Source organism: Aspergillus mulundensis (assembly GCF_003369625.1).
Source record: "Aspergillus mulundensis strain DSM 5745 chromosome Unknown scaffold_2, whole genome shotgun sequence".
NCBI classification, from domain to species: domain Eukaryota; kingdom Fungi; phylum Ascomycota; class Eurotiomycetes; order Eurotiales; family Aspergillaceae; genus Aspergillus; species Aspergillus mulundensis.
In genome coordinates, this window is record NW_020797890.1 from 2,582,858 (window position 1) to 2,598,107 (window position 15,250).

Below are 15,250 nucleotides of genomic sequence, written 5' to 3' on the forward strand. Positions count from 1 at the left end.
AGGGTGTATTTGCATGTCTGGCGCTTCGTATTTTCTTTTCTACCAGCGTGGCTTATGGTGGAAGGTTGTTTGTTGTACTTTTTTTTTTTTTCAGGGACTTCACAGGCGCTCCAGGTTTTCAGGTCAGAGAGGTCATGGGCGTGTCAGGTTCAAATGAACAAATGCATGTAGTATGGGTATAAGTGTAAAGTATTAGAAGAACAGTATGTCAACAATCAAGCAGCCGCCCAGATAATCAATAACTCCGACCATGTATCGAGAATGGTATCAACTGAAGAGAAATATTAAAGATCGTCCTCCGGCGCAAGGTCCCATTTCCGGGTTGCCATCTTCCTTTGTTTCTTGCCGGGTGAATCGACAACGGGACCTCTGAACATGCTATCGGCGAGTTTCAGCTGGTCCATCTTGCGGAGCGCAACTTCGATATCGCTCTCACGACCGAGGATGTTGGCATTGCGCGAGGATTCCAGCGCAGTGTTCTTGGACTTGGATTTCTTTGTGGGCGATCTGCAGTGCAGTTCACGCTCCAGAGCCGTGATTCTGCTGCGCAGCTGGTCGTTTTCGAATTCAAGCTCTTCAACCCGTTCATCGCAGGATGGCTGAGGATCTTCGTGGACTGTAGAGTCAGCTGGGTTGTCAGGAGTCCGGTGAAATAGTACAAGCTTACTTTGGAATCCTCGGGACAGGAGCTCGATCTTCTTGTCGATGTGATCATCATTGTGACCAGTCTAATTATATTAGAATCGTGCTGACTAGCTACATGGAAGCAACTTACCTGCTCGTCCCATGCGCTCTGCCATCTCTTTCTCTCTTGCTCCATGCGCTCTTCCATCTCGGCCCAGCACTCTTCTCGCACCTCTTGCTCGATGAGAAGACATCTGTCTTCACTGACAATGAGTGCTGTTTCAGTCTCGGCCCTCAACATTTCCTCTTCTGTCAGTCGTAGGCCAAGTCTCTCATTCTCTGCCGTCAGCCACTCAATATCAGCGAGTGCCTTTTCGAGGTCTTCAGCCAAACCAAGTTGCGGCGAATGACGACCATTGGACCCTGTCCGAGAGCCGAGAGTACTTGATAGTAATGACTCGGCAGACGGGGCTCGAGGGACAGTGACCTCGCGGGCCAAAGCTGAGTATCGCAGGATTTGTGACGTGGCATTGTAGTCACCTAATGGATCGGCAGTTACGATCATTATGGCTCTTTGCGGATTCCGATTCATGCTTGCTGTCTGCTGTGACGGAAAGGAATTCGAGAACAATAATTCCGTAAGCTTGCACTGTCTGTAAGGAACCATAGCGGTCTATCTGCGTTAGCTAAGCCCTCACATGGGGTGTCTATCAACATACCTTATTCCCTTCTTGATTACTACTCTGCATTTGCAGGCATTGTCCCAAGTACATCAGACTCTCGTTGATCTTGCCTGCCTCTACCAGGGTGGAGCCAGCCGTCTTTGCAGTCCTCGCTCGCTCAGATCCTGTTGCCGTTAGTGCTATTCCAATGTAAAATAGCCGTAGACTAACCAGCAAGATCCGCAACAGTGAGAGTATTTCCTATCCAAGTCTCTTCCCCGGTCCGTTTGTTTCGCATTCTCCGCTTGACTTCGAGGCAGAAGAAGCCATGGCTACGGGAGCTGACGCTGTTCGCGCCAGTTCCAGTCACCTTACGCTCAGTAAGGCCAACTTCGAGGACTGCCAACGCTTCTTCGTAAGTGCTACAGGCGATCTTTCGTAGCCCGGCGACAACCTTCCGGTCAGGCGACCCTTCGGTCGATTTGAAGTACAAGTGCTTTCTGCGCTCTTTCTGAGATGACGCCCCCTGGCGAGAAACGGCACTTCCCTGGCCGGGCACGATGGCGGGTGAAAGAAGATCGAAGATCCGGTCGTTATACACCTCATACATAGACACCAAAACAATGTACTCGGAATGGGGGTTCAGTTCGAGCGTGAGATGGCTCACATCAGGTGATCGGGGCAGAGTGCTAGCTCTCATGGGCGCGTGTCGACGAGGGAAAATGAGAGCGGGCATGGGGTCCTTTATTGAGCCGACATTAGCATCATGTAACTCAGCAGTGCTAGGTTGGTGATTTCTGGGCAGTGGTGAGGGACTATGGCTGTCCGAGGCTGTTACTTGAAGAGCGTTGGAGCTTGAGGTAGTCGTCTTGGTCCAGGCCAGTGACGCCGGTTTATAGAGGTATTGGGACAAACCCCATTGACCGGGGTATAAGTTTGGGATCCTTTGAAGTGGGTTCAGGAGAGGTGATTTCCATACCGCCATTGGGGTGTGAGCTCGGGTTGAGCTCAAAGGCGTCTGGGCCCTTGAATTCCTGCCACGGTCGGACTCGCCGTATACTGCATCGAGAAACGTCTGTGCTGTGAACATCTGAGATTCTGAGGCGTCGGAAGCGGACACGGATGCCAAAAGATAAGGAGGGATCGAATTCTCAGGCGGCTTGATTGTAGAGGCCAATGACTTGAATATCACATCCAAACTCATCTGAGTAATTCCCCTCTGCGTCTTGGAGCCTAGAATGGTGTGGCTCTACGACCATCAGCACTGTAAATATTTGAGGTGTATATCTCGCACCTTGCCACTTCCTGACACCCCTAGTGTTGCGACCAATCCATCCCTTTGCTCCAACAAGACACCCTTGACCAAGGACTGTAGGCCAGTGTCTTCAAAGACATTGAGCTGTGTTGCCGACTCGTCAAACACCTGAGTGAAGCCGAATCTCTCGACTCCCCGCTTCCGGGCGTCGCTGGGGGGCTGTGTTGTGATATGCGTCGGGGCTGAGGCTGGACTGGACCCATCATTGGACGAATGTGAGGCGTCCGGCTCTTCAACGGTCAGGCAGCGTTCGGGCTGGTCGGCTTGCTGTGAGATTGGAGGCCGGAGGCGGAGATACACCTGGAAGAGGGACGACGGCGGATTCGATGCCATTGCTGCAGGACCCTCTGTGTCGACCCCGTCAAGTTAGGAGCCGGATGCAGGAGGGTGGTGGATTCAGTGAACTGGCAATGCAAGGACAATGATGTCGATGAAATGGTCGGATCAATAAATGCAGCAGGCGATCACGCCCGGGCGCCCGGCGAGATGATGGTTTTGCTGTTTTGGGTTTGGCGCGGTGTCGCCCCGACAACAGCTGGACGAGCTGTTGCTGCCTGCGTTTTCAGGATCTCATGAGACTGCGCAAGTACACCTCGCTTGTCTTGTATTGTATTCCCCCGCCTTGGGCAGACCATAGTCACCATACTCGGCCTAGGGAAATGTGCCGTACTTCTGAGGCTCAATCGTAGCCAAGGGTCTTTCGCTGGGCCATGACTGCGGTGGCGTCAAGGTTTCCAGCTGCGCCTGCGCGTGGCCCCGACTATACGAGCTGCCTATTCGGGCACCTCGTTCTCGCTACGCATCACGAGCCATGGCTTCAAGAGCTGAGAACAAGATATATAGGCCAGAGAAGCACCAGTATGAGGTCCAAGGGAGCATCTCATAAACATTTTCTCTGGTTATCCAAAGCGAACTTTTACCTCATACTCCGTCAAACATCGATATCTTGGCATCTACAACATGCTTGACAAAAGAGATCCATACCGTATGTCCCTCTCCCCTCTTGTACTCATTCTATATATGCTTACAGACTTTTATCAGAGGAAGGGAGTATTTGGTACTATGCTCCCAACAAGGGCTCGCCTATAGCCTTTGCCATCCTGTTCATGGCGTCTGGCCTAATCCATGCCTATCAGTGCCAGTAAGTCAAACATGTATCTCTTGTGATATCGCTAATATCGCGCAGGAGATATAGATCCTGGGCAGTTACGGGAATGCTACCCTGGTCCGCCATTCTATTCACTGTCGGTTTCATCCTAAGGGCTGTCGGCGCCTTTGGCGAGTGGGACAATGTACCGATCTATATTGCGAGCACTGTCTTCCTCTTGGCTGGACCGTGAGTTGCTTTTGTTATAAGATGAGCCTTGCTAATTCCAGTAGGCCCGTCTACGAGGGTGCCAACTTCTTCATTCTCGGCCGCATCCTCTACTACATCCCGTACCTCTCACCTATACACCCCGGGCGTGTATTCTCGACCTTTCTCGGGTTTCTCTTCTTCGTCGAAGTGCTGACGGCGAACGGAGCGGCCCTCCTAGCAAACACAGAGGCGACGCAGAGTCGGCGAGATATTGGCGATGGCTTGCTTAAAGCAGCCCTGGTCCTGCAGCTTGCAGTCATGGCCGGATTTGTCTCTCTCGCCATCTTCTTCCACGTAAGGTGCCACCGCGCTGGGCTCCTCACAGGAAATCTCATAACCGTCCTTGCGGTTCTATACTGCAGCTGCACGTTCATTACTACGCGTACGATTTTTCGTACAGTCGAGTACTTCACTGCGGCAGGCCAGCATAGCTGGGATGACCCGGACGACGTTGACCCCATCATCAGGAACGAGTGGATTTTTTGGTTCTTTGAGGTGGCCATCATGTACGCAAACACCACGATGCTGAACATCTTTCATCCGATGAGATTCCTGCCGCGCTCGAATAAGATTTATCTGGCCAAAGACGGTGTGACTGAAGTTGAGGGACCTGGGTTCAAAGACCCTCGTCCTTGGTACGTCACCTTTTTCGATCCGTTTGATATTGCCGGCTTGATCAAGGGCAGGCAGGTCAAGTACTGGGAAGTCGACGAATCCGGGCAGGGAAATGAAACGAAGGGTGTCAGAGACACCAGACCTAGTTGTCATGTCTAATGCGCTGTTGGACTCAATAACCGTACTTGTCTGGCAACCTATGACCTTTTGGTTCATGGTCAGCACAACTTTACTTGTCTTTTGTTTATAGAGAGCCTTGTGGATTATCTGTGACCTTGCGTTTTTGGATTTCTTTGAATTGCTACACGTTTTTGCTTGTGACTGAATTAACATACCCAAGAGAGTACGTCATGGATTAATGTCATTTCTGCTTCCCCATAGATTCTTTATAACGCCCACTCTGGAAGTGCAATGTCGGCAGAGCAAAGGCCATGGCCATGATGTTCTTCTTATATGCAGTAGCAATTGTGGGGTTGACCTCCACTGCATGGATTAACCCTACCAATATACCTCCAAAGAAATAACGCCATCATAACAAGATATCCCATCATAAATCTGGAGAGCTACCAACAAGTAACGTGCACTGACTTACTCCTCTTCTCCACTGACTGATACGCTACAACTAAATAAATGCCAACAGTTCGGCAGTGACCTACTCAAGAACAACAAGTGCTACTACGTTCTGACTTCTATTTATATTGCTGGAGGAAAATCAGCTGTCGTGCATTGGCTTTGCTGAGCGAGTCTGGCGAAGAGAGAAAATGCTACACCCAGAAGCTCCTCAAGGGCAAATAGATGCCAATCCCGCTGTTGTAGCATTACTCTCCGCAAAGCGATGGTTCGGTTTCGACCTGGACGACACGCTCCATGAATTCAGCAGGGCGTCGGCTCAAGCGTCCCAATCGGTATTCGGAATAATCGTTGAATTCATTGCAAGCCATCCCGATACCGAGACAAGTACCAAGGCGACGATAGACGACCTCGAAGCAACATATCGCGATATTCGTCGCTCAAAGACCGCAAATGCGTTCACCGATGGAAGAACGTCCGACGACTACCGCAAGGAACGCTTTTCTCATCTTCTAGAAGCCCACGGGCTTAAGCCTTCTTCGGAGCTACTGGAGCAGCTACTGCTGGCGTACCGGAGTAGTCTCCGTGCAGCCTTGACACTGAAACCTGGTGCTCGTCAGCTCCTGGAGGGTCTGAAGGCTCTTGGGAAGAAGGTCATTGTGGTGACCGAAGGACCAAAGGATGCGCAAGAGTGGACGATCGCCGAACTCGGGTTGGAACCGTTCATTGATATTCTTGTCACCACTAATGAGGTTGGGTTGTCCAAGGTGGATGGTTTGTTCTCTGCTGTATTGCACAAGTACAATATCTTCCCAGGGGACATGGTCTATGTGGGTGACAATGAACGGCGGGATATTGTTCCAGCAAGAGCGGCCAGGATAGACACAGTGCTGTATAATCAGAAGGATGGATGCCAGTTCCATGATCCTCACCACCTTCAAGTTAACTCTCTTTTGAAGCTGGAGCACCTGATAAGTTGTTGACAGCTTGTCTGGCACATGGCAGTGGACACTAGACTGTGGTATTTAGAGCTATCTGAAAAAATTAAAAACCCCAGTAAGGATTCCCTATCAATGATAGAAATTTTGACAGAAAATAATAATTGGAAAAGTGATGATTGTTGTCGGCCGTATACATTGAAAGGCGGAGGCTGCAGGCGTGCGGAGGACACCTTTCGTCTCGGTCTCCGCAGTCCTCCCCGAACAACAATCCCTTCTCTCGCCGCTGCGCGTGGTCAACTCCAATTCCCAAATTAATCGCAGAGACTCCTTCTCGATTCTTTGTCATCGGACCATTCAAATACTCGCGATATCCAAAAATCGACGTCCGATCCGTAGCTTCACTACTCCGCAAGATCTCCGCAATCCCTTTGCATCTCACCCAGGATACCACCGTCGCCATGCTATCCTTCCTATCCTCGAACCTGTCGAATACGCGGCAATCACTGGCGCAGGTGCTCAACTTTGCGCTCGTTCTGTCAACAGCATTCATGCTCTGGAAGGGCCTGTCCGTCGTCACGGCGTCCTCGTCCCCGATCGTCGTCGGTACGTGACTGCATCTCGCCTTCTCTCTACACAGCTAATAGACGGACGCACTACAGTGCTCTCAGGATCCATGGAGCCAGCATTCCAGCGCGGCGACCTCTTATTCCTCTGGAACCGCACCCCCCGCGCCGAAGTCGGCGAGATCGTGGTCTACAATGTGAAGGGCAAGGACATCCCGATCGTGCACCGTGTCGTGCGCACATTCCCCGAGGTAGAGGGAAAGAAGGAAAAGACGGTGAAGGAGGTGACCGTGTATGTTACCCTGGATATTGTCACTACTGGGTCTCCGTAGCTGCTTGACTAATGATTTGATAATCTAGGTCATCGCCGACTCCCCCGAACATGCTGCTCACCAAGGGCGATAACAACCTTGCGGACGATACGGAGCTATATGCGCGCGGCCAGGAATTCTTGCACCGCGAGGAGGATATCGTAGGGAGCGTGAGGGGGTACATGCCCATGGTTGGATACGTGACGATTATGCTGAGCGAGCATCCGTGGCTGAAGAGCGTTTTGCTGGGAATCATGGGGTTGATGGTTATACTGCAAAGGGAGTAGACTTATCGGGATGAGTCAGGGTTAGACATGAGCCGAAAATATGAGCAAGAATATATTCAAGAACGCTTTGTTGCCTTACGGCGTAGTGACTGGTCTGGACCGCGACTCCAGGGCTCCAACTGACGTCGAGCCTCCGCCCCGCTAAATACTGAGCCCCGCCAGCTACAGCCTACTCACCTACTCTTGCACAGCCTTCATTCTCAAGTTTTTAGAACTTTTCTCTCGTCGATTCTTCCGTAATCTCGAGGGTAAATCTACAAGTTTCCAAGAAAATGGGCAGCCAAAAGCGGATAGCAAAGGTACAACCTTCTCTGGGCCCCTGCCCCTCCCCCGCCACCATCTTCGCGACAAGCAAGCTAACAGTACGACCAGGAACTCGCCGAGCTCACGGAGTCCCCTCCAGATGGCATTATAGTCGAGCTTGCAAACGAATCCAATCTCTACGAATGGAAGGTCTTCATGGACGGTCCTGAGGACTCTCCTTATCACGTACGCCCCGCCCCCGTTTCCCTCATCCCCAAAGCCACAGAACAAAGAGACTGACTCAACGCGAACTTACAGAAAGGCCGCTTCGAACTAAAACTCACCCTGCCCACCGAATACCCTTTCAAACCACCGACCGTCTCCTTCGTCACGAAGATCTACCATCCCAACGTAACGAACGACGACAAGGGCAGCATGTGCCTGGGTATGCTAAAAGCAGACGAATGGAAGCCCTCGTCGCGACTCTCCGCAGTGCTGGAGTTTGCGCGCTCGTTGCTGGGCGAGCCGATGCCGGATGATGCCGTTGAGGGCCGCATTGCGGAGCAGTACCGTGAAGACCGGAAGCGCTATGAGGAGATTGCTAGGGAGTGGACGAGGAAGTATGCTGGTGGTGCTGCATCATCATAGATCTTGGAGAGTTTGTGGAGAGAGAAGGCGGCAGGGTGGTGGTACGCGCGCTTGATGCGGACGCTGGTCGCTGCGTCGGGCTAGAAGTGATGAGAAGCAAACAGGCGATGACGGGCATCTCGTTCCCATTCGTTGTTTTGGACTCGCATATGGGCTTGCGCGGGCTTGCATTGTCTATGGTTACTATCAAGATCTACGGTTGCATGGCTAGTAGTGCGAGGCTGTTGGGCTTCAATCTCGATGGTTCTTTGTTGCATAGTCTAGGTGTGGCAATTGCATTCTCGGGACTTGATCCTGGTTATTTGATCTCTGCTTTTACTAGGAAGCTGACACGCTGTATCTGCGTGCCTGGAAGCCTGGATAACATTCCAGCATGTCCTTGATCTACTCAGTCAACTACACTGTGTACGCAGTCAAGCAAAACAAGCAGACAGGAATCATCAACTAGACTTTACCGCGCTCTATCTACTTGGCAACCGTAGTGTTCTGAAGCACTTACGATTTTTCTAGATAAATAATCAATGATTTCCTTCATATGATAGTTCGGGACGCGGACCACGCCTGCCAGCATCGCCGCCACATTCCACACTCATTCCTCACCACCAAAACAAGCACTGGCGTAGAGCCACATCTGTGATCTCTCAATGACGAGCAGTGCAACTACTTGGTAGCCCCGGTATCTAGGTAGTATGTATCTAAATCCGCTAACTCAATCGAAGCTAGTGTAGCATCTGCTTTAGCCACAGTGCAGACAACCGGTATGCAGGGGTGGACATCCATACAATCATCCATGGGATTTTAATCTACCTCGTCACCTCTTGGGTGAAATATGGGCCGGGCAGAAACGACAAGTGAACCACAAACAACAAGCTCCTTCGCCAACAGACAACCATATCATGCATCTCCCACTCTCAACCCTAACCCTCCTTGCGAGCCTGACACTCGCCCTCGCAGATCAAGACCAGGATCTGGGGTACATGAAATGCGTTGTATATATCATCCTCTCGCCCTTGCAAGCCAAAACGAAGATTAGACCATAAGACTAATAGCTTGCCTTGCCTCAAGTCCGCCGTCGTCAGAACAACCTCCTTTCCCTCCTGCGCCTCAAGCTACAAACTCGACTGCTTCTGTGAAGCGAACAAGTCGGAGATCCAACTCGCTCCGGAAGTTGAGGAGTTATGTGAGGAGAATGGCGTTCGTACGTTTCCCTTGCGTTCTCTTCAATAATTATTCCTGAGAGAGATGCTAACAACCTCAACCAGCGAAAGAAGAGATATCAAAGTACCTCTGCGATGACACCGCCGTACCAGCATCCCCTCGACGCGGAAGTGCACCAATGATCCGGACGGAAGAGCAGCCGCAAGGTGAGCCTGAGTCCGAGTACACGACGGAGGAGGACGGAGAATGTGATGAAGAAGCATCAGCATCAGCATCAACCGACACCGAGACTCCAGTCTCAGCCTCAAAGCGCGCCATCACCCCCAACTCAACAAGACTGCTTATCCCGGAGAACGACACGCTAGAGCGGGAGGTCGCTGTTGACGGATCCGATGACGACAACAAGACAGAAACTGAGGACGGCATGGCCAACACCAACGCCATTTACCAGGTCATCACGGTCACAGAGACACGCACCGAATGTTCATGCGAACAGACCGCCACGCCTGTCGATGGCTCGGCGGCTGTCTCTGAGCCTTTACCTGCACCCACATCCGTGGACAGCGACGACAACCACGACGCAGAAAACAACACGGACATCAATATGTCCAGCGCCATGCACGGGACCCAAATCGCCGTTGCGATTCTGCCGACGCCGTCGCAGATGAGCATTGCTCATGCGGCTGAGACGGATGATGTCTCTGCGTCGTCTGTGCGTGTTGCGTCTTCGGATGTTCCTGTTCCGACGGGGCTTGATGCTGAGCAGAAGCATGGGGCTAAGCAGGATGATGGTGCTGACATCGATGCGGAGATGTTCAGGGGAAACGCGGGTGTGATTGGGGTTTCGAAGGAGGTTGTGCTTGGTCTAATTGGTGTTGCTGCTGGGGTTGTTTTGTTGTGATGAGTTGATCCAGTCGGATTTCCTATACTACTTGATCTTGGCAGGTTTGGTTGGTTTAGGGCTGGCTGAGGGCTGGTTAAGGTTGGGTAGGGAGGGAGAGGGTCACGGAGTGCTTTTACTACATTATGATAAACTTTGCATGGGATGAATAGAATGGATCAATACCAATGTTCCACTTAACCAACGTTCATAGAAATCTTAAACCTTAGGTCTAAGCATGAATAGCCTCCTGCACTCTTGGATACAGCTGTACCATTTGGGCATACAAATCAGGATGCTCGCTCATCATTACCTGCGGATCCCAAGCCATGGCTGCAAAGATCGTTTCAATGCCACTGCTGACCGGCGTGAGCATGATCTGACATATTTGCAACCCAATGACAAACGAAAACGCCATAATCACAGCGGTAAAGTCTCCTCCGTCGTTGTACGCAGGGTGCGTAAATTGCAGATACAGATACGCTAGCAAGGCACACACATAAGACACGAACACCGAGCCCATGGTCAAGACGGGGCCGACGAGGCAGTCGGCAACCAGAGCATCGATGCCTCGGTCCTTCATCATAGTCCATGTATCTTTCGCAGATTGGATGTAAGGTTTTCCGTAGAGCGCAATGTGACAGTAGGCATAGCGGTTGAAGAATGTTACCAGCCAGTCAAGGAGTGAAATGAAGCAGCCTAGGATCCAGAATCCGATGCTCCCCAGGAGGTTGCCCTCGGACGCTTCGTGGCGCTGGGCAATCGAGCAAGCCTGGCGCAAGCAGTTTATGATTGCGACGATGAGACTCCCGAAGGATATACTCCCGAAAGAATAGGTTGTTGCGCGTTTCAGAGCGCCCCTTGTTGCGTGTGCGGGCATGCCGCGGGGAGAATTGGCAAAGAAGTACCACGACCCGTAGACTCCTGCGATGGTCGTGTGAATGGTGTTCTTGAGCCACTCGCTGAACCAATACATGGCAAAGGTGACGTACACGACGAGGCCAATGACGCGGGCTGTGCTACAGCTGCCGGAGCCATTCCTGCATGAGGGGTTGACCCCGGTATCATCAGGCTCGTAGGCAGCGTAGATGGCTACCAGAGTAGCCGAAAACCAAGCCGCAAAAGCAACAGATATAATCCCGCCAAGGGCACTAACAAGGAACATGTGGCCGTACTTCCGCGAAACGTCCATGCTCGTCCTTAGCATGAACGCCGTAAACGGGATACGCGGGATCCAGCTGATAAATGCGATGATCGCAAACACGCCGAAGATGAGGAAGACGATTCCGCCCCCATACTGCTTGCGCACGATGTAGTATATTCCCGTCGCGAGCGCGAAAACGATATTAAGGATCCCAGTGGCCCAGATGAAGAACCTCGGAAAGGTCCGCGCTAACAAAAAGTAACCCCATGAGAATGCGAGTGCCACACAGAGGACGAAGATGAGTAGAATCAGTGTGTTTGTGTCGAGGGAGAAGGAGTTGGCTGAGTCGTAGATCCCGTTGCCGTTGAAGGATTTGTTCTTCGAGTAGTGGTAGAGCGAAACGCCGGAGACGGCGACGTAGCCTAGGAAGACGGCGATGAGCTGGTTCACCATAGATTAGCAAAGCCCTATAACTCGAAGGAAAGGGGCATACCAAAAGACCGGCCCAAATGTCGTTGAACTTGGGCTTCTCGATTTTGAAGGCCTCGTCGAAGCCGTATACTGCCTGGTTGTACGTCGGCGGAGGCTCCTGAGGAGGCTTTGGCTCAGGGGGTCTGTTGTTGCCATGGTATTGAGGCTGGTAGCCGGGATTTGGCTGGGGGGCTTGACCGTAGGCCGGGTCGAAGCCCTGGTTGGGATTGTAGTAGCTGGCTGCCTGTCCGCTCATGGTGGCTTGGACAATGTATGGACAGGAGACAGGGGAAAGTATGAAAGACGCTTTTCTTTGAATAATAAAGTTATTACTGCGCAGGCAGCAGTCGTCATGGTGATGCCACCACTCAAACGGAAGCAAGGTACAGTTACAGTGGGAGAGCGCCGATCCAAGGTTCGTCCCACTCAGCCCTACAATCAAGATCCAAGATCGACGCTTCCAATTGATCGGACTGGCCTATGTACATCGATAGCGCAAAACCTAGTACTCCGTAGATGGTCGCTTTTCTGCTAATGGGGAATCAATGAATATACACAAAAGACCGGGACATGGTGATGATCCACAAATTCTTCCTCAAAAATGGCTGCTTCAATATCGCGCAGCTAGATTAGAAATTATCGTAGGCGGCATTAGGTTAGATTAGTGCGTCACCGGAACGCATGGTGTCTCATCTGGCGCCACGAGTCAGCAAACGTGCGCTCAATGCCTGGAATCGGAGTCCGAGATCGCGTCGGCCACTCGTCCGTCGCTGCATGGAGTGTGCCCTTCGTCAGAGCTTGCGATCGTCGCAGTTTGTCCTGTCGAACGGCTGCGCGGCGTGCTGCTCGAAGTTCATCGATGCGACCTTGTCCGACGCGGTTTTTCCGACTGAAGCTCCCGTCGAGCAGTGCGTTGGCATCCAGTAATTTCTTAGGCACCGTCTGCACGACCTGGAAGACCTCCATGGGATCCGAAACAGCCATGATGTCCCGTTCGCAGGCCTTGAAGATTGCCATAGAGACACGAAAGAAGGTCTTGGACCCTTCGTAAAAGAATACGTCCCAGACTCGCAACGTTGTTTCGAGAGGTAACGTGCCGATGAAGACAGACATCAGCCAGTTTGTTAGGCCGAGGGTAATGTCGGGTAGTCGGGAGTTTACAGACAGGGGTGCGCTCCGTTTGGTTCCTGTGTCTGCGATTTTGTTGTAGACGTTCGGCAAGCAATCCTTCAGGAGGACCATGAGGATCCAAAGATCGACATTGGCGCCCTCGAGGCTGATCTCGTGTGTGCTCGGGAGGTAGACGGATGTAACAATATGGAGCATCCAAAATGCCTTCTCCTCAGGCAAAAATAGCAAAAATAGTCCAGTGATGAAATTGAGTGATTGGGTATATCCAATCTGGGGGTTATGGATGGCAAACGCATATAGAACTCTCCGCAGAGCCCGAATCATCTCAGTCTCGACTATAACAGATGCCGCACCATTGTCAAAGCCGGGCTGCCCTGTTTGCTCCGGCTTGAAGTGGACATTGTCGGGGAAGGTCCGGTGTAGATCACGCTCGATGTGCTCCTTGTCATCGTTGCTTGGGGATTCCATGGCCTGACGAACGAGCTGGTCATACAATCCAGGATTTCGGTTGAGATGTTCATAACCACCAGCGTACCAGAACCAGGCCGCGCCTCGAAACTCGGACGGGATGCCTTTCCGTACGAAGCGCTTCACCTTGGGCGACTTCGGAGGAAGTGTTGTGGGGTTTTTAGGATTGATTCCGTTCTCTCGGAGTAGCTCAGCCCACTTCGCTCTTCGATTTGCAGAGAAGTCGGCGTACGAAGCACTCCATGCCTCGTACTGATCGATTGTGACGTACGAGGTTGCTTTGCGAAAGCCATAGCAATCTCTCGTTTCGGTGGCGATGGCCAGCGGCGGGGGCACAACGCCAGGAAGCATAACCTTTGTTTCGGCCAGCCGAGGCGTGGGAGGTGGTTGAGACGGTGTTGACTCGAGGGGCTTGTCGGCAGGTTCCTCAGGCACCTCAGAAGACTCGTCCACTGCGTTACCTGCAGGCGCATCTCCTAGAAACTGCCGGTCCAACGAGTTCCGGCCTTGCGGATTCAAATGTGGAGGATCTACTGCCGATGCTCGCTGCTCCAACATCGTTGCTAGAGGTCCTTTGGGGGGGTCTAGCGGGTTCTCATCTGAGTGCGCTTCAAGATCTTGTTCGTCCGTATGCGTGTCAAAGTATTGTTTGCGGGAGTAAACATCGTCTGGGGTGCCCAGTTGCGAGATTGTTGGCGGCGGTGGGTAATCAGGTATAGGATCGAGGTTGTGCGAGGAATCAGACAGATTATCATCGTCTAGAACAAGATCTGCCGGAGGAAGTGGACTCAATGGCTTCAGTTTAGGATCACTGACTAGATCTGGTGATGCAGGCTCTTCAGTCACATCGCTAAATCCGTCCAGGTACATAGAAATGGCATCTTCGACGCTCATTCCCTCATCCTTGTCGTATGACCCGTCCGGAGTATCCGGAGACAAATCCGTAATGGAACTGCTTTTAGTGAGAACACTGCTTCGCTCGGTTCCGCTGGCATGCTCGATGCTAGAGCGCGATGTCTTGGCAGAGTTCACGCTAGAACGGACTGCGTCCCCGCCGTACGGATCACCGCTGTAGGGGCTGCGCGGTAAAGCGAGTCCATGAGAGCTAGGTGGTTGTGCGAGGCGAGGTCTAGACCGCTTTTTATCCAATCTCGCAGTGGATATAGAAAGAGGTACGTCCGGTTGCTGCGACGGTGGTGTTTGACGGGGCAAGCGCTGGAAATCGGCCTCTGGTGGCCTTCTCCGCTCATGCGGAGTAATGGGTCGTGCTTGTGAATGAGGTTTATAGTAGGTAGGTCGGTAAGGAGAGCCATCATCAGCGTAGTGTCGGGGTATAGGAGAGACGGCGCGCGAGGCAGAATCGACTCGAGGGGGAAGATGGTATGGAGGATATTTTCTCGGAGATCGGGGAGATTGCGGAGGAGCTGGGCGGTGATGGGGATGCGCAGGGCGAAAACCGTCCGCAGTTGAAGGACGAGGGTATGGAGGATGGGCCCTCAAAGGATCGAGGCGGGGGGGATTGGGGATTCTGCGACGGCTGGAGAGCTCATGGCCGCCCATCGGTCCCGGAGGGGGATATCGAAGAGCTCCATTTCCCGTGACCATTGCCACGACCGGTAAAGAGACAGTTCAGGTTTGACATTTGTTGACAATAAGGATCGTAAGCGAGCAGTGTGCGCGAGTCGCCGTTGAATAAAAAGCCGTCAGGTGGTATGTGTTGTCGTGGTGTTGAATAACGAGTGTAAAAACGGGGCCAGCTTAGCTACCGGGCAAAGAAGGGAGATGAACGAGAGTCGGTTCCGGCGCGAGGTTCAGTTCAATCCATGAACAAGCAAAGTCACAATCCTACCAGAGGGTGAAAA

At 52.2% G+C, this 15,250-nt stretch overlaps 8 protein-coding genes across 8 annotated transcripts; 5 read left to right on the forward strand and 3 right to left on the reverse strand.

Moving 5' to 3' along the window:
* Nucleotides 1-284: 284 nt before the first annotated feature.
* On the reverse strand, nucleotides 285-2,934 carry DSM5745_03489 (kinesin family protein; the record flags this gene model as incomplete). Its single annotated transcript, XM_026745505.1, has 6 exons — nucleotides 285-616; nucleotides 668-728; nucleotides 776-1,297; nucleotides 1,344-1,471; nucleotides 1,518-2,535; nucleotides 2,581-2,934. The coding sequence occupies 6 exons, from the start codon at nucleotides 2,932-2,934 to the stop codon at nucleotides 285-287; spliced, it is 2,415 nt and encodes an 804-aa protein (XP_026606371.1).
* A 627-nt stretch (nucleotides 2,935-3,561) lies between these two features.
* DSM5745_03490 (putative RTA1 domain protein) lies at nucleotides 3,562-4,732 on the forward strand (the record flags this gene model as incomplete). The annotated part of the gene is made up of 4 exons (XM_026745506.1): nucleotides 3,562-3,586; nucleotides 3,643-3,742; nucleotides 3,788-3,937; nucleotides 3,982-4,732. The coding sequence occupies 4 exons, from the start codon at nucleotides 3,562-3,564 to the stop codon at nucleotides 4,730-4,732; spliced, it is 1,026 nt and encodes a 341-aa protein (XP_026606372.1).
* Nucleotides 4,733-5,334: 602 nt separating this feature from the next.
* DSM5745_03491 (HAD family hydrolase) lies at nucleotides 5,335-6,126 on the forward strand (the record flags this gene model as incomplete). The annotated part of the gene is made up of 1 exon (XM_026745507.1): nucleotides 5,335-6,126. One exon carries the CDS (start codon nucleotides 5,335-5,337, stop codon nucleotides 6,124-6,126), a length of 792 nt encoding a protein of 263 aa, XP_026606373.1.
* Nucleotides 6,127-6,542: 416 nt separating this feature from the next.
* On the forward strand, nucleotides 6,543-7,245 carry sec11 (signal peptidase complex catalytic subunit SEC11; the record flags this gene model as incomplete). The annotated part of the gene is made up of 3 exons (XM_026745508.1): nucleotides 6,543-6,687; nucleotides 6,744-6,939; nucleotides 7,008-7,245. The coding sequence occupies 3 exons, from the start codon at nucleotides 6,543-6,545 to the stop codon at nucleotides 7,243-7,245; spliced, it is 579 nt and encodes a 192-aa protein (XP_026606374.1).
* Nucleotides 7,246-7,517: 272 nt separating this feature from the next.
* On the forward strand, nucleotides 7,518-8,136 carry DSM5745_03493 (putative ubiquitin conjugating enzyme (UbcB); the record flags this gene model as incomplete). The annotated part of the gene is made up of 3 exons (XM_026745509.1): nucleotides 7,518-7,544; nucleotides 7,618-7,734; nucleotides 7,807-8,136. 3 exons carry the CDS (start codon nucleotides 7,518-7,520, stop codon nucleotides 8,134-8,136), a joined length of 474 nt encoding a protein of 157 aa, XP_026606375.1.
* An 829-nt stretch (nucleotides 8,137-8,965) lies between these two features.
* Nucleotides 8,966-10,195, forward strand: DSM5745_03494 (extracellular serine rich protein; the record flags this gene model as incomplete). Its single annotated transcript, XM_026745510.1, has 3 exons — nucleotides 8,966-9,109; nucleotides 9,202-9,334; nucleotides 9,399-10,195. 3 exons carry the CDS (start codon nucleotides 8,966-8,968, stop codon nucleotides 10,193-10,195), a joined length of 1,074 nt encoding a protein of 357 aa, XP_026606376.1.
* Nucleotides 10,196-10,406: 211 nt separating this feature from the next.
* DSM5745_03495 (choline transporter-like family protein) lies at nucleotides 10,407-12,045 on the reverse strand (the record flags this gene model as incomplete). Its single annotated transcript, XM_026745511.1, has 2 exons — nucleotides 10,407-11,759; nucleotides 11,812-12,045. 2 exons carry the CDS (start codon nucleotides 12,043-12,045, stop codon nucleotides 10,407-10,409), a joined length of 1,587 nt encoding a protein of 528 aa, XP_026606377.1.
* A 413-nt stretch (nucleotides 12,046-12,458) lies between these two features.
* DSM5745_03496 (putative GTPase activating protein (Gyp3)) lies at nucleotides 12,459-14,993 on the reverse strand (the record flags this gene model as incomplete). The annotated part of the gene is made up of 1 exon (XM_026745512.1): nucleotides 12,459-14,993. One exon carries the CDS (start codon nucleotides 14,991-14,993, stop codon nucleotides 12,459-12,461), a length of 2,535 nt encoding a protein of 844 aa, XP_026606378.1.
* Nucleotides 14,994-15,250: the final 257 nt, after the last annotated feature.